The sequence below is a fragment of the Dunckerocampus dactyliophorus genome, chromosome 1, assembly GCF_027744805.1.
Source record: "Dunckerocampus dactyliophorus isolate RoL2022-P2 chromosome 1, RoL_Ddac_1.1, whole genome shotgun sequence".
Taxonomy (NCBI): domain Eukaryota; kingdom Metazoa; phylum Chordata; class Actinopteri; order Syngnathiformes; family Syngnathidae; genus Dunckerocampus; species Dunckerocampus dactyliophorus.
Window position 1 is genome coordinate 10438485 of NC_072819.1, and position 22431 is coordinate 10460915.

At 40.5% G+C, this 22431-nt stretch overlaps 1 protein-coding gene across 1 annotated transcript; it reads right to left on the bottom strand.

Moving 5' to 3' along the window:
* Positions 1–277: 277 nt before the first annotated feature.
* stat1a (signal transducer and activator of transcription 1a) lies at positions 278–22030 on the bottom strand. The gene is made up of 24 exons (XM_054769324.1): positions 21908–22030; positions 20965–21095; positions 18015–18159; positions 17840–17935; positions 17672–17755; positions 17512–17590; positions 17338–17429; positions 13209–13360; positions 12991–13149; positions 12813–12905; positions 12665–12724; positions 12568–12588; positions 12372–12462; positions 12246–12287; positions 10213–10302; positions 10040–10138; positions 9700–9835; positions 9544–9599; positions 9366–9463; positions 9133–9272; positions 3492–3680; positions 3339–3414; positions 3162–3258; positions 278–3088 (listed from the first exon to the last, which is right to left on the bottom strand). Exons 2-24 carry the CDS (start codon positions 21090–21092, stop codon positions 3059–3061), a joined length of 2253 nt encoding a protein of 750 aa, XP_054625299.1. The 5' UTR covers positions 21093–21095; positions 21908–22030; the 3' UTR covers positions 278–3058.
* Between the last annotated feature and the right edge of the window lie 401 nt (positions 22031–22431).

Sequence of the window (22431 nt, forward strand, 5' to 3'; positions counted from 1 at the left end):
GCCTATAGCGGCCACTGAAAAATCCCCCCCAGCAAATTTACATGTTATAGACCCTGTGTATAGCAGTCACCTGTCCAACGTGGCCAGCGGCCACCCATTTTGTCTCCCTTGGTCAATATCTGACTGCATATAGCGGCCAAATTACCAACTCAAGTAGAAGCTTCATGCACGAAAAAGTTTTGTTTTTCAATCAATGAAGCCGTCGTGTGTAGACTTTAATTACTGAGTCCTAGCTCAGTCACAATCATTCACAAGAAGGAGAGACTCACGTCGCCGATGCACTTTAATGGCTTTATTAACAGCGGAGAACACTGCAGGACTTTACATCCACGCCAACATAAACACACTTCCCAACTCTCTCCAAACTCACAGCTAGCACTGAGCCTAGCTCTCCCGCTCGGGATGCCCACCGTCACTTCCCGTCACTTCCTGATGAACTAAAGCTGTAATGACACTCTGCCGTATAAAAAGTAAAATATTAAAAACAAGCGTAAGACATTACTAGCACAGCTTTGTTCTGTGGGTCGTGGATAATAACAAGCCTAGTAGATTCAAGAGTTTTATTGTCATATGCAAAGTAAAACGGACAGTTATACTAAGCAATGAAATTCTTATTCTGTTCATTCTCCTAAGAAAAGAAAGAAAAAGAATAAGAACATCAGTAGTGCTGTACAACTTTTATCCGCAGTCCCACAGTGCCCTCTACTGGTCAACATTATTATTATTCCCCCCTCCCCCCCTTTTTTTTCTCCCCTACTGGTCAACATTCAAACTGGACGCCAACCTGTCTATAGCGGCCACTTTTGCAGACTCCCTCTAGTGGCCGCTATAGACAAGTTTGTGTATGTATGTATGTGTATATATATATATATATATATATATATATATATATATATATATATATATATATATATATATATATGTATGTTGTTTTTTTTTGCTTTTGTTTTTTTTTAAGAAAAGGGGAGGAGAAAAAAAAGGGGAAGGGAAAAGAAAAAAAAAAGGAAAAAACTTTCTTTATTCATATTTAATTTATATATACATTTTTTTTTGGTCTTACTGTCATCTTTTATGTATTAGTATCCTGATTATCATAGAAAACATGACATGGAATGCAGGAAGTGAATAATAAGTGTTGTAATAGATGTGGAATAGATGGGGGGTAGGATTAAATAAGCTTTGATTCTTCCTACTCCTTTTGGACATGTGGAACTGTCAAAGAATGATTCATGAGATGTATTCCATTGTAACAAATTCCATTTAGTTCAAATAAACTAAACCAAACCAAACCAAACAGAGGCAGCGTTAGAGCTAATGAGACCAACAGAGGAAGAGTTCGACGCTGGGGAGATACAGTGTAAAGCTAAATTGTACAACCCGGACAGAGCGTGTGATTAAAGTTTATGACAACGATTTGTCCTTTTTTTTCAATAACTCCTCCTCTAACTCCACCACAACGACATATGCTCGACCACTCCTCTTCAAAGGTAAATAACATTTATCATTACGTATTATTATATCATTTTTATTATTGTTTTTTTCATTAATTATCCCGGTTTAATATTACTACTGCATCCAAACTCATATTTACATACATACACATATACTGTATATGTATACACGTACATGTACTACCTATATCATTGGTAATATTACCTTTTCCCCTACTTAAGAACGATTCGACATAAGAACGGTCATCTGGAACCAATTGTGTTCGTAAGTTGGGGACTTAGTGTATTTGCGTTAAATGCGCAGTCTTATATTATCTAGCGTCTTTGGTCCACACTGAACAGTACTGTACGGCGCAATGCAATGTGCTGGCAGGATCCGGATGTTGCATTCAACACCAAAGACGCTTTTGCTCACCATAAAATGGTGCAGGCTCCATGCTGGAGACCCATATTTACCAGCTTTGCTTTTACAAAGTTCACAGAAACTGAGATTGTTGTCCAGGCACACTTCTGGGAAGGATATGGAAGACAGTCTTATTTGCAATCAGAAGGGCTGAAAAGAGCTGTGACATCATTCAACAGCTATCCACTGCATATTCTAACGTTAATCGAGATGACTTTCAAACTCACCTACACGAATAAGTACATCACATTTTATGTAAATGCATATGAATTTTGGAAATATGAGCCATTATTTTATTTCAAAAATAATAGATAAAAATCTCAAAGATTTTACATATTTATGTTTGTTGCAAGCAGCGATCTGTCCCACTTTGACAGTCGTTGAATGCACCATTGTACATGTACTAGCCTTCTCCCACTCTGCACAGATGGACAATACTGTATTTTTACCGATTTTCTTTCACTTCATATCCCCAAATGCTGACACTCTGTGGGAATGCATAAAAGGTAAGGTTTGATGATGTTATTGAGTGCTAATGTGCATATGTGTTACGTATGTGCACACCTTAAGTTAACCCATGCTAGCACACTGCCCGTTTCCACACACATCAAACAGCGACGTTGATCTTCTCTCTGAAAAACAAAAACTCCAGGCTCCAACTGGTGTATGGTGGGTTTGCATTCATTTTGTGCTTTTAATTTGATGTTGTTCCTGTCTTAGTTTTATACAATACATAAATTCGATCGCTGTAATGTCGAGTGCACTTTTTGAGCACTTTATTTTTAACTTGTTATGCAGCAGGCATATTTTGACTTTTATGTTGCTTTATAAATAAACAGTTGGAAAACGTTTAACTTCCCTGCTTTTACTTGTACTTCACATTCCATATACTTGAGTACAACGGATACCAGCTACTTTAAGGCTTTTCCTGAAGTCATTTTCTAACAAGACTGCATAAACCCACTACATAAACTATGTATACTTTGTTGGTTTACATCAACTGAATATATAGTGCAGTAATTTGTAGATGCATGTTCAACAATCTTATCTTCCGGGTATGTTAAGCTACAAACTATTTCGTCTTTCACTTGACACAAAAGTCACCAGTAATAGTGAGACTGCAAGACAAAGTTGCATGCAAGCATATTCAACACAAAAAGTGAGCTCTTGCGTTTGATGACCTCTCAAGGAAGTTCAGACCTCCTCACTCCTGACCCTGAAAGTCTGCATTCAACTGTGAAGAAACGGAGAAAAATGATCATTTGATCGTGAGTTCACCCTGAGATGCGTTGTGATGCTGGTCTCACTGCATCTTTGAGGTCTGCGGGACTGACGGACTGCTCCAACAACCTGTAGACCTCAGGTGGCATCGGCATCATTTTCTCCTGCAGGCGGGATGGATGTCTGCACCATCGTGACACAAGTGATCAATTCAAGAGTTCAAATTAGTGAAGACACCCTGAAAATTCAAACGAGTCGCTTACACTTCCGAGACGGAAATAAGCTCCGTCTTCATGTAGCCGGTCTTCTCGGTGTTCTCCACGTCCATGGGCTCTGGAGCTGGATGCCAATGTTGACACACATTTACAAATCCTTCCACGCACGTAAACAATAAAAGGGAGTCACTTGCGGCTTACACTCTGAGTTTTTGGTGTAGTACTTCCCAAATGCTAGGTCCTTCGGGATGTCGGGGTAGAGGAAGCGCAGCGGATTATCAGGGATGTCGTCCGCCGCCATCACCTTGTAGGACCGGATGATGTCGGCCAGCGAGACTGCACTCAGGTCTTTCTTTGTGTATGGCTCCACTGAGTGTAAGATGGGCTTGTCTGGTGGGAAAATCACATGACTATCGTGACCATTTGTCAAAATCAGGCGTCCAATCCAAACGTCCACATACAGGAAATGAAAGGAGCTAAATAAATACTTTATAGGACAGTACATTTCCCTCTGTTTCGTTTTTACTTCAGTCATTCAATTTAAACTTAAAACAGTACAATACGATACCACTTTTAGGTGTGGACATTGACCAAAAGCGTTTAGGGAGAAGTAAAACTATATATTATAAATCATGCTGTTTTGTGGTTGAATAAGGCCTAATAGTAAAAAAAAAAAAAAAAAAAAAAAAAGGATTTATCTTTTGCCTAAATTAACCATAATAATGGCTAAAGGAACTAAAACAAAAATATGAGGCATTCTGTGATGATATACAGCAGGGGTGCCCAGACCAGGGACCAGTTTGTGGGCATTTGCCGAACCGGACCAGGGGAAACTTTCAGGCACAATGATAAAAAACACTTTAAAAAAAAAAAAGTGTAAATAAGTATCTAAAACTTAATGTAAATGCATATCAATTTAGGAAATATGGGCCATTATTTTATTTAAAAAATAATATAGTTTTTGCATGTTTATGTTTGTTGCGAGCGGCGACCCGTCCCACTTTGTTCGACAATTTTTGACAGGACATTCGTGCGTGTGCTAACTTTCTCCCATGCTGCAGAGATAGACGACTACTCTGTATTTATACTGTTCTTCTTTCACTTCAAATGCTGATAGTCTGTGGGAATGCATAGAGGTAAGGTTTGATGATGTTATTGAGTGCACAACACAACACTGCCTGTTACCACACACACACACACACACACACACACACACACACACACACACACACACACACACACACACAAAAGCTCTCTGAAAAGCAAACTCCAGGCTCATACTGGTGGATGGTGGGTCTGTATTCATTTTGTGCTTTTAATTTGATGTTGTTCCTGTCTTAGTTTTATACAGTACATAATGAATACGATACATTAGATCTCTGTAATGTATGAACAAACCCCCGCCCCCGGTCCGCCGGAGATTTGTGGGAACACGAGCCAGTCTGTGGGGGTGGGGGACCACTGACATACAGTATATACTACACTGATATACAGACCCTTTCCAAAAAATTAGAATGTCATGAAAAAGTTGTTTAATTTCCATAATTCCATTCAAAAAGTTAAACTTTCATAGATTATAGATTCAGGGCCCACAATTGAAATGACTTCAAGTATTTATTTGTTTATTTTTACATAATTTGGGCTTCCAGCTCATTAAACCCACGAAAACAGGAATTCAAAAAATTAGAATACTGTGAAGAAATCAGCCCAAATTTTGCAGGGCATGAATGTTTTAAACTGAGTGTCACACACTAATCATCTACTAAACTCAAATCACCTGCACAGGCTTCCCCTGGTGTCATTAAATTGCTTCAGTTTGGTTCAATTGTCTCAGTTCGGTTCAATATGGGGAAGACTGCAGACATGACAACTGGCCAGAAGACCATCATTGATACCCTCCATAGGATGGGTAAGCCACAAAAGTTCATAGCTAAGGAGGCTGGTTGTTCACAGAGTGCTGTGTCCAAGCATATCAATGGAAAGTCTAGAGGAAGGGCAAAATGTGGCAGGAGAAGATGCACCAGCAAAAGAGATGACCGTGGGCTTCAGCGGATTATCAAACAGGGAAGATTCAAGAATCTGGCAGAGATCCAGAAAGAGTGGAACGAGGCATTCAGACGCATCCGGGAGATGGGCTACAACTGTCGGGTTCCTCGGGTCAAGCCGCTTCTGAACCTGAACCTGAGCCAACGTAGGAAGCGTCTCCACTGGGCCAAGGAGAAGAAGGACTGGACCGTTGGCCAGTGGTCCAAGGTCCTCTCTTCTGATGAAAGTAAAGTGTGCCTTTCATTTGGGAATCAAGGTCCAAGGGTTTGGAGGAAGACGGGTGAGGAACAACCCAAGCTGCCTGAGGTCCTGTGTGAAATATCCACAGTCCGTCATGATTTGGGGTGCAATGTCCGGTGCAGGTGTTAGTAAACACTGCTTTCTTAAATCCAAGTCACCGCAACAGTCTACCAGAATGTTTTAGAGGACTTCATGATTCCTTCTGCTGAGGATCTGTATGGAGATGCAGATTTCATCTTCCAGCAGGACCTGGCCCCTGCCCATACCGCCAGAAGCACCAAAACCTGGTTTGATGCCCATGCCATCACAGTGCTTGACTGGCCAGCCAACTCACCGGACCTAAACCCCATTGAGAATCTATGGGGTATTCTCAAGAGGAAAATGAGGGGCACCAGACCCAACAACAAAGAAGAGCTAACAGCAAGCATCAAGGAAATCTGGGCTTCCATAACTCCCAGGCAATGCCACAGGCTGATTGCTTCAATGCCACGTCGCATCGAGGCAGTGATTAAGGCAAAGGGATTCCCAACCAAGTATTGAAGATTGACATATCGTTTTGAAAGTACCATATTTTGATTGATTTGATGTGATCCTAATTTCTTTCTTTTTTTCCTGCAAAAACTGAGAAGTAAATGGTGATTTCTTCACAGTATTCTAATTTTTTGAATTCCTGTTTTCGTGGGTTTTATGAGCTGGAAGCCCAAATTACATAAAAATAAGCAAATAAATACTTGAAATCGTTTAAATTGTGGGCCCTGAATCTATAATCTATGAAAGTTTAACTTTTTGAATGGAATTATGGAAATTAAACAACTTTTCCATGACATTCAAATTTTTTGGAAAGGGTCTGTATACTGATATACTACACTGGTCACTAGGTGTCAGTAATGTTACTGTAATATACAAAATACAGTCAAACCTGTCTTAGCGGCCACCTTTATAGAACAGCCAACTGCCTATAGCAGCCACTAAAAAATCCCCCGCAGCAAATTTACATGTTATAGACCCTGTGTATAGCAGTCACCTGTCCAACGCTGCCAGCGGCCACCCATTTTGTCTCCCTTGGTCAATATCTGACCGCATATAGCAGCCAAATTACCAACTCAAGTAGAAGCTTCATGCACGAAAAAGTTTCGTTTTTCAATCAATGAAGCCGTCGTGTGTAGACTTTAATTACTGAGCTCAGTCATCATTCACAAGATCCACACAAACTGTCAGTTGTTCCACATAAAAAAGCCGTCTTCTTCTGAGCTTGCTATTTCCTGGTCAAACATGTAGCTTTAAGAGCATTTGCACCAAAACATTACCGCAAAGTAGGCTGGGAACAGGACGTGCTCCCAGCGACGCTACAATAAAAAAAAAAAACATACGCTAGCATGCATGCGGCAGCGGGAGCAAAACTGAGTTTGGTTGTACTTAATTGAAGTATTTTAGAATGTACTCACGTTATTTTTCATCAATCCTCATCCACAAATCCATCAAAGTCCTCATCTTCTGTATTCGACACAAACAAAGCCGTCTTCTTTTCCGTTCGCTACTAGTCTGTTAACTTGTCAGTGTTATTCAGCTCTGAAGCAAAGAAGGAAACTTCTCATGTTTCTTCTGCCTTCTTGAACGCGGCAACCAGACAGCAGCTCAGAACACACACACATCTCTCAGCATCGTCTCTCCTTCCTGCTTGCCCACAAGGCAAAGCTTAAACAAGACCCAATACATAGCTGTCCAGCCAATGCCTGTAAGAAATGACACCGTTTATTTCCTGGTGTGCACTGGTCAATACTGTAATGCCGCTTGTTGTGGGGAAGGAGGACTCTAATGCACTTTAATGGCTTTATTAACAGCGCAGAACACTGCAGGACTTTACATCCACGCCAACATAAACACACTTCCCAACTCTCTCCAAACTCACAGCTAGCACTGAGCCTAGCTCTCCTGCTCGGGACGCCCACCGTCACTTCCCGTCACTTCCTGATGAACTAAAGCTGTAATGACACTGCCATATAAAAAGTAAAATATTAAAAACAAGCGTAAGACATTACTAGCACAGCTTTGTTCTGTGGGTCGTGGATATATTCTATCAGTTATTATTAAGCCTCTAGCTTCCTTTTAGTAAGTAAAAACCTTGGCTATGATTGCACTACATTGTCATGTAGACCTACAAAGTACACTTGGAAGAACAAGAGGTGAATAAATGTATTGCAACTGATGTGAAACTGATGAGGGGTAGGATTAAATAAGCTTTGCTTCTTCCTACTCCTTTTTGGACATGCAAAATTGTGAATTGTACTATGTGATGTGCTACTGTTTGACTCATGCATGTTCAGGATTAAAACCATGAACCATGATAATAACAAGCCTAGTACTGATGTACAACTTTTATCCACAGTCCGCAGTGCCCTCTACTGGTTAAAATTATTATTTTTTCTTTTTTTTCCTCTACTGGTCAACATTAAAACTGGACACCAACCTGTCTATAGAGGCCACCTGTCTATAGTGGCCACTTTTGCAGACTCCCTCTAGTGGCCGCTAAAGACAAGTTTGACTGTACTGTTGTGGCCGTAATCCACACCAAGCTAAAACTGAACTCTGAACCCCCAAGGTCACTCCCTGTCCACTCTTCACTAAGCTACCCTATGGAACACATTTACAGCAACAAACACAAGCAGAAGACTTATTTATGTCTCAAATGTCTTATTTTCTGTCATAATGTCTACTCTTTTGGGTAATAGGAGTGTAAAGAGTGTAAAGATGACAACAAAAGAGGGAGAGAGACCGGTGGAGTGTGTGTGAATTGCGGGGCTGTCCAGTTCCGACACTGAAGAAGACTAATTTAGTGGTTTTAGTGCGGAAGGGGGAGGATGAATACAGCGATGACAGAGACTTTTCTGGTGGGCTACTGTTTAACCAGCCATGTCACAACGCACTGTTCAGCACTGTTTGGAAAAAAGCATTTATAAACAACTTTCTGTGTACTAAATATCCCGCGACGTGGACACCTGTGGCTTATAGGCAGGTGTGGCCTATATATTAGCATTTTTTTTTTTCTTTAAATTTTGTGAGTGTGTCTTATATACACGTGCACTCAATAGTCCAAAAACTGGGGTACTCATAATGTTCAGTTTTGCAATCATAATCCACCTTATGCTATTGCTGCATATTTGTCTATAATACAAGATTTATGCATCTTTTTTAAATCTTCATTATCCACTGTGATTTTCTTCTATTGGTGGTTGATGATAGATTATAATTTTTTTAATCTACAATTTTTATTAATTAATTTATAGATTATCAACAGTATAAATTAGTATTTGTTAATTTATACATTTATAAAGGAACATATGTTTATAGTCAACTGATGACAATTGTATTTGTGAAACTGCTATTTTTTTAAAGTGTTTGCAATCTTATTTAAATTATTGGCCCTTTTACTTGTACGAAAAATGACAGGCCAATAAGAAACCTGCCACAAACAGCTCCCCGGCCGGACTTTACCCTGCTGTAAATGAAGCCAATACACTTGAATGATAAGTCGGGTTGAAAAAAATCGCGTACTCACTGTGCATGTCGTGTTCGATCCACGTGAAGGTAATTGCTCCATCTTTGCTGCTCTCACTGAACCTGAGCAAGAACGTCCCCGGACATTTGTCACTCAGAAGAGCTCTTTCGCGCTCCTTACTGATGAAACCCATGATGAAGCTGTGCACACACAGGAAGCAGAAGCGTTCGCTTTGCGTGCCAAGCTGTTTTGCATTCAACCCACACACACCGTTCTGAACAGGTGGAACTCACCCGTCATTCCAGAGGGAAAGCAGGTGTCTCTTAATCAGATCCAGGATGCCTTCAATCCACAACCAGAAGGGATTTGCTTTCTCATTGTTGTTTTGTGGCTAAACAGAACCAGATCATCTTTTTAGTTCAAACACAATCAGACTTCTGAAGAGCTGTGTTATTATTTCTGTTTTGTCACCTTGCAGAATTTGTTCCAGTGAATGAGCCCATTTGGGTTCCTCTCAGCTTTGGCTCCTGCAGAGAGTCACAGTCCCTTTTCATCAGCTCAAGAAGACACTCCACGATTATTTTGCTCAACATGTTCATGTTTTTAAGTGCTACAGGAAGTTCTGACCCAGCAGCTTGTCAGCCAGCATGTTCAGCTGCTCCTGGCTCAAGCCTCGCTTGGTGACGGAGGAGAACTGCCAGCTGAGCACCTCGGAGAGCTGAGACCACTTTGCTGTCGGAGGAGACAAAAAGAACTGCAGGTTCTGTGAAGGGAAATACAGTATGGATGAGAACGGCCTGGAAACATTCTCAATTTCTAAATGAGATCACAAAAGACACTTTAACTTCAAGCATACAAGGTCCATTTTGAAACCCAAAAACCTGCTGGAACAAGTGCTCAAGATCAGCATTGATAGATGCGGCCTGTACGATTCATAATGTACACATCTGGATGAGTTTGTGATCACCTTGGGCTCACTGGTCAGCATGTTGTACCAGAGGATGGAGGCCCAGCCGCTGGGCAGCTGGCACACATTGGAGATCACCACCAGGGGCAGAGACAGCGCCTGAGACAGAGACAACCATCTCATCATCTGCAAACTCATTCATCATTGATCCTCCTCAACTGTCGTCATCTCACCTCCAGTTGGATGGTCATTCCAGACTGGCCGAGCTGCAACAACGCCTCAAAGCTCAGCAAGTGGAGCTCATTTGTGACGACCAGTGGTACCTAAACACAAAAAGAGCCCCGTGTCTACAAATACTAGTATCTACGATGATACTTTGATACAATATACTCCCTTTTGTTGCCAGCATTTTAGACATTAATGATTGTGTGCTGAGTTATTTTGAGAGGGCAGCAAAATAATACAAGCTGTACACTGACTACTTTACATTGTATCAAAGTGTTGTCCCATGATACTACTGTATATATAGTGGAACCCACTAAATTTGGTCCCGCTTATGTTGACAACTCGTCTATATCGACCAACTCATCAAGTCTCGGTCCACAATTTTCTTCTTATTACTAAACAGTGCCCGAGTAAGTCGATGTTGACATATACCTGCATATCCATATTGCACCTCCTGTAGCCGAGGTTCGACAATCGGTCATACCCTTCTCTCCAGCACCCTGGAATAGACTTTCCCAGGAAGGGTGAGGAGTGTGATCCCCCTATAGTTGGAACACACCCTCTGGTCACCCTTCTTAAAAAGAGAGACCACGACCCTGGTCTGCAATCCAGAGGTACTGTTCTTGACTTCCACGCAATGTTGAAGAGACGTTTCAGCCAAGACAGTCCCTCAACATCCAGAGCCTTGAACTCAGGGCGAAACTCGTTCAACTCCGGTGCTTTGCTACTGGGGCATGTTTTGACTATCCCAGATACCTCAGCCACGGCGATGGAACAGTCTGGCCGAAAGTCGAGGTCAGGCTTCCGTTCCCACTGTAATCAGTGTGGATTGGGCACTGCTTCGCTTTTCTGAGGCGTCAGACGGTTTGCCGGAACCTCTTCGAGGCCGACCGAAAGTCGTGCTCCATGGCCTCACCAAACTCCTCCCACACCTGAGTTTTTGCTTCAACCCCTGCCGAAGCCACGTGCCGCTTCGCCTGCCAATACCATTCAGCTGCTTCAGCTAACCCTACATATTGGAGCTGCTGCTGTGTTTTTATTTCTGAATTTGGAAAAGTAGGCGTTGATTTCTATGTTGCTATGTGAAATCAAAGCGCAAAGTATTACATGTTATCATGAATGTACCTGTTACTGTATGTTAACAGCATGGATATAAAACTACAAAACATTGTTGGAGGTTATTGGAGGTATTTTAATAGCGGGCTCTCTAGGCGGAAACGGTGTGTCCCATTACAAGCATTAATTACCTGCCTCTTTTTAGTTGTTTTTATGTCTTTAAAACGCACAGAAAAGAAAAAGGCGTGTGTGTTCATGTCTCACACAAGGATTGTGGATGATGGGCAAAATTACAAAAAAAGTGCAGTTTTATTTGTAATTAAATTACAATTTGTGATTACAATGTGTTTTATTTGTAATTAAAGAAATTACGGTAATTATTAAATCATGCCGTTTCATGGTTGAATACCACCTATTATTAGTAAAAAAAAAAAAAATAAAAAATTACTTATTTTTTGCCTAAGTGAAGCATTTTCGATCATAAACATAGCTGAACAAATTGAAATACAAATATAAGGCATTCAGAGGACGCATTCAAAGACATTGTGATGATGTGTAGTATTCTACACTGGTCACTAGGTGTCAGTAATGTTACTGTAATGTTGGTGAGACACATAAGCACCAGACTTCATCGCCGGCACAAAATGCTTTTATTGCAGGTTTGAATTATCACCTTCTCACGTTCTTTATCAAATTGCTGGCACTCGCAACTATCTTTGGCCCCGTGACGAGTTACCTGTTGCATGCGCGGACAGTGAGTCAGCAACGCACAGGGTGCTTTGTTTGGGCACTCGATGTCCAAGAACAATGCAATACAGGGCAAATGGACTGTTTTTTTATGTGCAATATTATACGAAAACTGAGGCAACATTTCGCAAAAAAATTTGACAAAAACATATCAAAACTGGGGCGTACTAAAACTAAGGTTGACTGTATATTTCATGGCATGTCCCAAGCGGTAAATATGAAGAATTACCAATCTTACCTCATTGTTTCGATTTCCTGATACTTTCTGCTCTTTTAATTGCTGTGTGTAAAACAAAACACACTTTCAGCAATTGTATTATCACAAATTAAGATGCTCTGTTTGAATGATGTACAGAACACTGACCAGATGTCTGAACTCTGCTGCCAAGCTGCCGTTGGACTCTTCCATGTTCATAACTTTGGTGTTTGTTCCCAGGATGTTGAACTTGCGGAACCTGAGAGACACGTGTATCGCTCACTGGGACGGTTCTCGGCATGAAACGTAGACTCGCTTCACTTACTCGAATGTTCAAAAATGTGTAAACTGTTTGGAGACATACCCTTTCTTGTCTGTCACGTCCCTGAGAAGACCAAGATAGCTCATTAACAACAAGTTGAAATACTGTGGTGGTTACCCTCGCACGCGTGAGATCGTACTTGTCAAACAAAGCCTTGACTTTGAGCTGGTAGTTAAACTCGGGCAGCTTCACCAGGAACCTGAGCACAAAGCAGACAGTGGGATGTTTGGCAATCACAACGTTGTGTCTTGTTTTGAAATGCCAACTCCAGCAGAGTCACTACTTACCGCAGTTTTACCGTGAACTGGATGCAGGTTTTCAGCACCAGTGGTCTCTGCGGGTGGGTGGGCATGCAGGGCTGCCTCTCCACAACCAAAGCACTGCAAACACACACACAGCATAACCAGATGATACATCACCTAAGTGGATGAACAATCATCCAGGAAACCAGACAACAATAAGTACTTGGTGAGGAGGTTCTTTAGGAGCTCCAGAGCTCGGGCCTCAAGGAAATCTTTCTTCTGGGTGATGGGGTCGCATTCATAAGTGAACTTCTGCTCCAATTCTTGCAACTTCTTCAGATGCTGCCGAACCTGTTGAAGGGTTTCTGCTACCGAGGTGAACCTGCAAGAGGATGAGTAGTTTTATGTATCCAGCAGATCAGAGGCTCAGACAGTACTCACCAATTCTGCAGCTGGTCTAGGCAAGCGTTGGGTGGTCCACCGATGCAGGCAATCTGCTGCCGCTGCTTCCACTCGGGGAGCTCCTCTGAGATTAGGTCCGACAGTAAAGCCTGAGTGACGTTCAGGAGCTCAGTCAGCTGGAGCACCACGTCCTGACGAGAGAAGGAGAAGGCTGGGTGACTATGCCGCATTTGAGACTAATGGAGTTGGAAATTTGAGTGGGGAAATAGCACAATTGCAGCTTACAAATGCCTCAAAATGCTCCAACTGAACGTAAACAACATTAATGAGCACGTGATTGAGCATTGTAGGTACAGTGGAAACTCATTTGCTCTGATTTTTCCTTTTGGAATCAATGTGAATAGAATTAATCTGTTCCAATGTCAAACTGTTGTCATTATAATTTTTTTATTAACTGCAAAGACAATGTTTTAAGTAACATTCCATTTCATCCTTAATTGTCATTCTGTCACAATGGCGCATCGTCGTGACGCCAGTATGCAGAGACAGGAGTGGAGATGTGCAAACAGGCAGCACACTAACAAAAAGCGAGTGCAAAAAAGGAAGTTGTGGGGGGCAAAAAACTACACAGAAGTAGTGAGAGGTGAAGCAGCGGAATGCAGACAATCACAAGAGTCCAACGCAACCAAACAACAATGAACCAGAAAACAACAAACCACACACTCTCCTGAAGAAGCCAACTAATTACAAATGAGGGCCAGCTGTGACTGGCAGCTTGCTCAGAAAGAGGTAAAGATGACTGAAAACAGCACAGAACAGGAAGCGGTTGCAAAACAGGAGTATAAAATGGGGAATAAGGTGAATCAACACAAAAGAATCAAAACTGTCATGCTGAGCGTGACACATACAATAAAAAACATGTAAGAACAGAGGCACAAGGTGAAGCTGACTTTTGTTCCATCTCATGTTATAAGTGCCACATAATGGGGGGGGGATATACCACAGACCAAGTGAAACACATTGAACGGATTTCTGATGTTTTTCTAAAATACAACGAATGCTCCTTATTTGAAATAATTCAACTTGAAACTCAACAAGTGTACTTGGAACTGAACAAAAGCACATATATTAATTTGGGCTGTCAAATGATTAAAAAAGTTAATCAGGTTAATCCTTGTTTTCAAATTAATTAAACATGATTAATCACCATGTCACACTATGTCTGAAATATGCAAATTTTTACTGTATTTTATTGAAAGAAAGATAAATAACAGTGCAAGATGATATATATTTGTATGTTTTAACAGCAACAAATGAACTGAAAATTTTAATCTAGTTGAGATGGCACACATTTATGAAAATCTATTTACCCAACACTGGTTTTTAATAGCAGAATATTTGAATCAGACTTTAACTGTGTTATTATGAGCAATGAGGAATTTTCGTTCAAAAACACCACGTCATTTATGTACAATTCACATGTTTTGAGTGAATTTTCTGGGATTTCCGAGCCTACTTAAATGTAGCAAATTGTACTTCAAAGTGAGTGAACATCCCGTTTAATCACATGTTAACTTAAGCAACAAAGGAGAATTGGCACTACTAAAACGGTCTTTTGTGCATTTTTATTAAAAAAGTTTTTTATAAAGAAATTGTCATTTCCAGTTTACATGTGAGTGTGATTTAAACAAGAAAAGCAACCAAAAAAATGAAATGCGGTTCGCAGATAAGTGGTGCTATTTGTGCTATTTTTAGAACAGGCTGGTGGGCGACTCATGTGGTACTTAGGGGTGAACTGGTGCCCGAGGACACCGTGTTACTGACGCCTGATTTAAACCACACATACACTCATAATAAAAACATTACTGTGATGTTTGGAGTGTCCGTGAATGCGTCTTGTGGTCTGTTTAGTGACAATGAGGAAGTGTTGTTGCGATGACGAATGGACTAGAAACGTGTCTGTTGGAGAATGGTGTTGGAATTGCGCTGCCGTTGATGTGTTCAGGTAAGAATAAAGTTCTAAAAGAGCGTCAGACTCTGTGGCGAGCTACACTGTGCCGCCGTCTGCTATGATGCATATGCGTTAATTGCGCAAAAAAATTTAACGTAATTAATGAAATAAATTAGTTACTGCTGTTAATGCGCTATTTTTGACGGCCATAATATTAATTCAGTATAACTGAAACACTGACATTTACCGTGTGGTTTATTGCCATTTTTGCTATTGCGGCAAATACATCACGTCAGGCTTTCCATAGCAATAGGACATATACATTTTCGGGTCCTGTTTTATATGAATTCATTCAAGAGCTATAGTAATGAACATGACATGACTGTCACATGACAACCAATCCAAAATGTTTCATGACCGTCACTGAGTGACTCAATGGGCTAAAATCCAGTACAAAGTTGTATAGGTCCCATTTTACAGCTAAAATTGTAAAATCTTTCATCAGATTAATCACAGTTTTGAAATTAATTAATCATGACTACGGGTGTCACAAGATCTCGCAAGATTAAAACATGACAAGATTTCTCGTTCAGAAAAAAAAAATCTCGTGGGCACTCGGCCTGGGACGATAATAATTAATTAATCACGCAGTAAATGAAAATGAAATTGATCATTTTTGCTGGCCTCAATATGTTGCCACTTGCATGCGTGTCTGTTTTCCTCATCTCCCGCCTCCAAACAGGCAGGAAGCGAGATCACTCTGTGCATTGGTTTCAGCACCTTGGCGCGTTTGTTCCATAGAACAACGGCATGAACGGAGTAAGCCCTTGTCCTTCATACAGTCTCTTTGTCTCGATGGGTGGAGGCAGGGCCGCTAGCATACACACAGAGCGCAGAAGAGTGTAACGTAGTAGAAATTTAATTAGTAGATTGGGATATATTGTCATATATTTTTTATATTTTTTCATTGTAATTTTAAGTAAAATGTTAAAATCTTGTCTCATCTTGTTCCTGTAGACCCAATCTTGGGTATTAGCTTTATGTAAATTTTAGCTTTATGTTAATTTGGCACTGTTAATACACACACACACGCATATACATATATAATATATATATATACATATATAATCATATTATGAGCAAAGAGGTACTGCGTGGCAAGACACCACATAGAATGTATAAGTTTTGAGTGTATTGTCTGGGATTTTCAAGCAAACTGAAATGCTGATGAGAATAGCGACTTACTGTTCTTCTTTGTCGTTCGGTTTATTTAGACCACACGCATAATAAAGATGTTGTTGTGATTTTCAGAGTCGTGAATGCACCTTGAGAATGAGGAAGCGTTGTTTCCAGGAAGAACAGATAGATGTGCTTGTGAGTTGGAGATACAGATATGCTATTGGAATTCTGTTACAGTACTTGTTCAGGTATTATAATCTTGGCACCAATATTACGTTGAACCCTAAGACTCTTACTTTGAAGGCGAGGCGACTTTCGGTATTTTTCCAAACTATAACAGCTTGTGCTGAACAAAATATTTTATCACCTTATAATTGTGTCGTTCATAAATTGCTCGCTTGTTTGAATTCTTAAAACGTTTAGCTTCATTTGTTGCAGAATACATTGAACATTTTCAAGCTAAGCGCGTCTGGGCTCTTACTTTGAAGGCTGGTTAAGTAATTCCGGTATCCGTTGTAGGTTCATTTTGCTGTAAACCTTGAAACCATGTTAAATATTGCTTACGTTAATTAATAATATATTTAACTGACTAACTTCATTTTTTTTATTTGTTAAATCGTTTCGCTATCAATTTTTCTGCTAAACCGGAATTCAACAAAATACAGTATATTGACGCTGACGAGTGACGTCAACCACACGGTTAACTTTGACAGTGCCATTAACTAACAACGTGACTAACCATGTTTGGAACAAGGCATATTTAACAGTTGGTTAACTAACGGCGGGTTAAGAATTTAACCGGTGGTTAGGGGTTAACCAGTGGTTAAAATAACCCGAGTTCTGAACAACCGGACCCTGGTCTATTAATCTTTCCAGCCCACAAAAAGATAGGTTAAAATAAGCCATTTAAATGCCAAAATTGATGTGACATTTATTCCCACAATGAGTGTACGTACACTCCTGCCCGGATCTGTACATTTGATATTCACAATGAGCCAGAGTCAGATTTCTACAGCAATAAACCAAAGATGAACCAACCTGTCGTTTGGCTTTCAGCTCCAAGCACATCCTACCGATGATCAGCTTCTCCCTCTCTACTTCCTTAGGCATCATTTCGTTAAGTTCATTCTCTGCACAAACACACAACCTTTTAAGTCACCTCCTTCATGTCACATCTACGTATCTGAGCCTTAGAGGCAGGCAGGTGGTCACCTCTGTTCCGCCAAGTGTTTAACTTGAAGTCGTACTCATCTTGCAGATCTTCCACATTTTTGATGTTCTGATCTGCCATCTGAGACACACATTTGTCACCAAATGTCAAATGTCACCAAAGTCAAACCCGAAGCAGAACACACTGCTTTGATTGTGTCACCTGAGCTTGGTCTCTCATGTCCTTCACTTTGCTGTCCAGCTTCTGTTTCTCCACCACCATGGCTGACACAGTGTCCTCACCTTCCTGCAGAATGACACATTTGTAGAGGATATCTCTTTGTTTCAACTTGACTGTCTAAAGCTTTGTTTGAGTCAAGTGTAGTTCTACCATTGCACTCTTTGCATTGGCAAGGATGAAGCGCTCATCTTTCAGGTTTCTTGAGATGATCATGGCCATGTGGACTGGGTCTTCCTGGAATCTATCCTGGAAAACGGGTACATTGACGACAATGTTAATAAAAGGAACATTTCCACGTGGAGTAGAAGGTCCAGCTCATTCTGACCTGAAGGTTCCTCTTGATCTTGCGGAAGTTATGTTGCTGCAGGAAGTTATTTGCCAGGGCAAAGCGGCTGTGTTGGTCGTCCAGCTGGGCCAGGAGGTCATGAAAGCGAACGGTGGCTAATGAATCTTGGGCTGACACAGCATCCCTGAGGTTGCCAAAAAACAAATGTGGAGAATATTCTTGTAAATCCGCTACCATGCTTGAGGAGGTGAGAAGTTGCCTATTCTGTTCAGCCCAGCATCGTACAAATCTTTTCCGCTGAGAGTCGCATAGAGAAAAAATAAAGGACATGTAGGCCACGCGCAAATCAATGTAATGTTCAGTGCTTAACAAAACAATGAGAACAGTTATTCTCAACCAATGGGCCATGGCACACTTTCATCAATTGGTCCAAAAATTATTAAGTATTTGCTATAAATATCATCAATGCTACGGTATGTATAAAAAAATATGAAACATTGTCTGAGCCCGCAAAGATCTTTACAAGGATCTAAGTATATTTTGAAATTAAAATGGAAATTACATAGTTGTAATTGTTTCATTATTGAAGTATAGAAATAATAAAATTAATATTGAATAATGTTTGGTCTTGATTGATGATTTAATACTAGGGTTGGGTATTGTTTGAATTTAAGCGTTTCTGGTTCCAATTCCGATTCCTCGTTTCGATTCCGGTTCCTAACAATTCTCGATTGAAGTTTGCATGGTTTAAATAAGGGTGCTAACCAAAGTTCTTGGATGAAATGTTTGGATGTCTCCATGATTTTTTATTATTATATTTTTTTAATTATATGAACTTTTTATGAATTACTTTTTTTTGCAGTTTTTTATGTGTTGAAAAGTGTCTTATGATGCAGAACAGACAAAGTATAACCATGTTACTGAGCTCCTACTAACCTGCGTGCAGAATATCAAACAAGTACGGTGAATGGAGTAACACTTCACGGGGTCTGGTCAACTTCCTGGCTAAAGCTACGTTAAGGTCAGATCGTTTGTTTGCTGCTTCAATGTTGGCATAAGAGCGACGTAATTTATTCTTTACTTACTTGACTGGTTGAAAGAAGTCCAGGGTAGCGCGTCAAAATCAGGGCACTCTGTACACCGTGAATCCAGAGGTGTTTAATCATGTTAGTGGTCACCCTCCTTTGCATGTTATGAGAGCGTTGCAAATGTTGCACTGCCCCGATCATTTATTTTTCTTGCAGAATTTCAGCCAAACTTTCGAGCGCCGTCGCACACTGTCCATGGTTGAAATGGATGAATGCAAACGCTTCCTTCCGCTTCTTCTTCATTGGTGTTCGCCGGCTTCTTCTTTGTTGGTGTTATGCAGCCATTTTTTCTGGTCGGCGGGCTCGTCAATCACCAAACGTAGGAATAAAGATTTTAAGAAATGAACAATCCCGGGGGAATCGGAATATTAGTTTCCAGTTCCCATGGATGCTCAATGCCGAACCCTATTTAATACTGGATATTGGGTAAAAAAGGACACAAAAACGAATATCATGGTTTTTATAGAGTGGCTCTGATATGAACTGTAATTGCATCCTGTAAAATGATTTACATTGGAAGCCATTACTGATGTGCTGTTTGGAAAATAGGCACACAATTTGTGCTCGACAGATAATATTGCCAATTGCTAATTGCTATTGGAGATCCAATAGCAATTGTTACCTTTCGTGTCCTCTGCCACCACATGCCTTTGAACACCTTCTGTTTTGCTACTAACACACATGAGCTGCAAAGCCAGAAGGTAGTCTATAGTTATGGGTTACGACTCCACAAGAATAAAATTGAGTTAGTTATGTATTGATATCTAAAAAAATCATGTGGTGTCCAATGATCACAACTGTTATCACTGACATCAATATTTTGTGAGTGCATGGATTTATTTGGCACCATTTTTACATTGTACAGCTATCTTTCTACATGTTTTGTATGATGCAAACAATAAACAAGTTTTGAGTGCACCTCAGCTTTAAAGAAAAACTGTGCCTTTTTTTGGGGGAATTTTGCCCATCATCCACAATCCTTATGGGAGACATGAACACACGTCTTTCTTTTTTCTGTGCGTTCTAAAGATATAAAAACAGATAAAAAGAGACAGGTCATTACTTCATGTAACAGGATCCACATATGGCGCCTACAACGACCACTATTAAAACACCTCCGAAAACAAGGTTTTATGGTTTTATATAGATGCTGTGACCATGTAGTAACAAGTAGATTCATGATAACATGTAATACAGTATTTTTGCCGTTTTAAGCATTACCGGAACTTCCTTCTTAGGCGCATTGATTTCACATAGCAATACATAAACAAACGCCTACAGCTAGCGTTAACTTTTCCAAACTCTGCAGCAGTGGTGTTGTGAGCACGACGCTGACGCACTGCGGCCGCGTCTGTGGTGAAACTAGTCGCTAGCCAGGTAGTAGTTTCTTGTTTTTTTTATTACAGCATATGAACGCTGTTACGGGCTGAGCCTGGCCCTTTAAGAATAATTGCATTTTGGGAAGTTGAGTGTCTATTTCTTCCCTCTTCCCATCTGTCTACACTACCCATTGTTTTCTGCGTCCCGATTGGCTGTAGACCATTGTCAATTGATCTCCTTCATGCCATGTTGCCATGTCTCCTGTGTCATCGCCAGCTTGCTTGCTTGCTAGCTGGTAAATTAATCTTCGGTTCCTCTGAAGCAATATGTTTTAACAAGGACACAAAAACGCTACAGTAGAGTGGAACCGCGCTGTGAAACATGCGTGAGTGACTTAATAAATTCTTGTGTTGATCATTGAAATGCAAACGAACGAGGGAACACTGTAACTACAATTTGACATCTTAAATCAATCATAATTATGTTACTATTTTTTCTGGGTTTTTTTGTAAAACAGTACATTGATTCTCTCTGTCTTTTGATCATCTGTCAGGTATTGCAGAAGTTTGCCGTCATCTCACCAGTCGATGCTCTCAATCCACTTGCTCAGGTACTGTCTTATGTCCATGGGGAACGAGTCGTCGTACAGCTGGTCTACTTGCTCCAAGTACTTGGAGTCCAGCAACTGAAGCTGGCACCACTGTGTCATCTCCTGGTGAACAAGGTCAACAAAATTAATCTGATCACAAGAAATCTGTGACATTTTCGCACCACAGCTCATTTTTCTGCGTATTTTAAAAATATGTATTATTCTCGATCTTCAGGATCGGGATCGGCTGTCGATCCACTGTATTTTGAAGGTCGGCTGTATTGGATGGACTTTTATTGGCTCTTTTGTTGGATTAGGGATCCGACTCACAGAGGTTTGTTACAAAAGCCTAACAATATTGTAGGTCATACTGTGTAATCAAAAAGTAAATTCAGCAATTCTTTGGTTACATTATTTTTTATGCTTTGAAGAATAATATTCAATTCCACAAATTCATGTTTGTAACAAAAGCTTTTTTTTTTTAAAGGGTCAGTAACGAACGGATCGGTTCGGCAGGACTATTAAACATCGGCTCGGATCGGAAGCCAAAAAATGGGGATCGCAACATCCCTACGATAGAGTAATAGCTAAGAAATTCTGTTCAGATATTTCAGCATAAATTGACATACATTGGATTGGTTTTAGCATGTTAATGTATAAAATTTATCTAAGTTTTTCCTGTGTTGGTGGAAAACGTTCGGACACCCTTGCTGTAAATGGTTCTGAGCTTCCTCAACAAAGGAGCCAGCTTCAATCATATACTCGTGTACAGTATTACACTAATCAGCTATAAACACCTTGCATGCAATATTAACACGCCATGTATTACAGTCAGCAAACTTACAAGCGGCTCATTACAGTAGCAACCCATAATGGAGCATATTGGTATTTGTTCAACATTGTCACGGCAGAGATTAATAAATTCAGAAAGTTACCGTTTGTAAGTAAAAGAAGGCTTGGTTTGACGAGTGAACCTTCTTCCTTGTTCCGACAATCAGACTGTCAGACAGTTCCTACGTTTTCCTGCGACCACGCAGGTAAACCAATCGCCGCCGAGAATACGCAACAAAGTTCCGCCTTCAGCTTATGACAGCCAATCAGCTGGCGGAATGGAGGCTGTTCCGTCGTTTACGCCCTATACAGACAAGAGCAAGATAACCCAATTGAGCTTTTACATCCAAAAACGTCTCGTTGCAGCGCAATTTGGAGTTCAAACACGTGATCAAGTTTTGTGTTCATTTCTTCGTGGTAGTATAAATCTACATGTTTTTTTCAAATCATACGAATTAAAAGAATAACAATAATAACCGAGGGAGGAAGACCATTTGGTGGAACAGCCAGAGTGACCATGTGTTTTCAGAGAAAGCGAAAGGAACTTAGAAGCATTTGAAACTGAAACCTAAACTCTTCGACAGTAACTTTTCACGTTAGTCAAACAGGGCACCTAAATGTATGTCAC

Coding starts and splice junctions, on each gene's coding strand:
- stat1a (XM_054769324.1), bottom strand. CDS start 21,092: ATGACACAGTGGTGCCAGCTTCAGTTGCTGGACTCCAAGTACTTGGAG. Junction 12,906..12,990: donor CTAAAGAACCTCCTCACCAA/GTACTTATTGTT, acceptor GTGTGTTTGCAG/TGCTTTGGTTGTGGAGAGGC. Junction 3,089..3,161: donor CCGCAGACCTCAAAGATGCA/GTGAGACCAGCA, acceptor GTTTCTTCACAG/TTGAATGCAGACTTTCAGGG.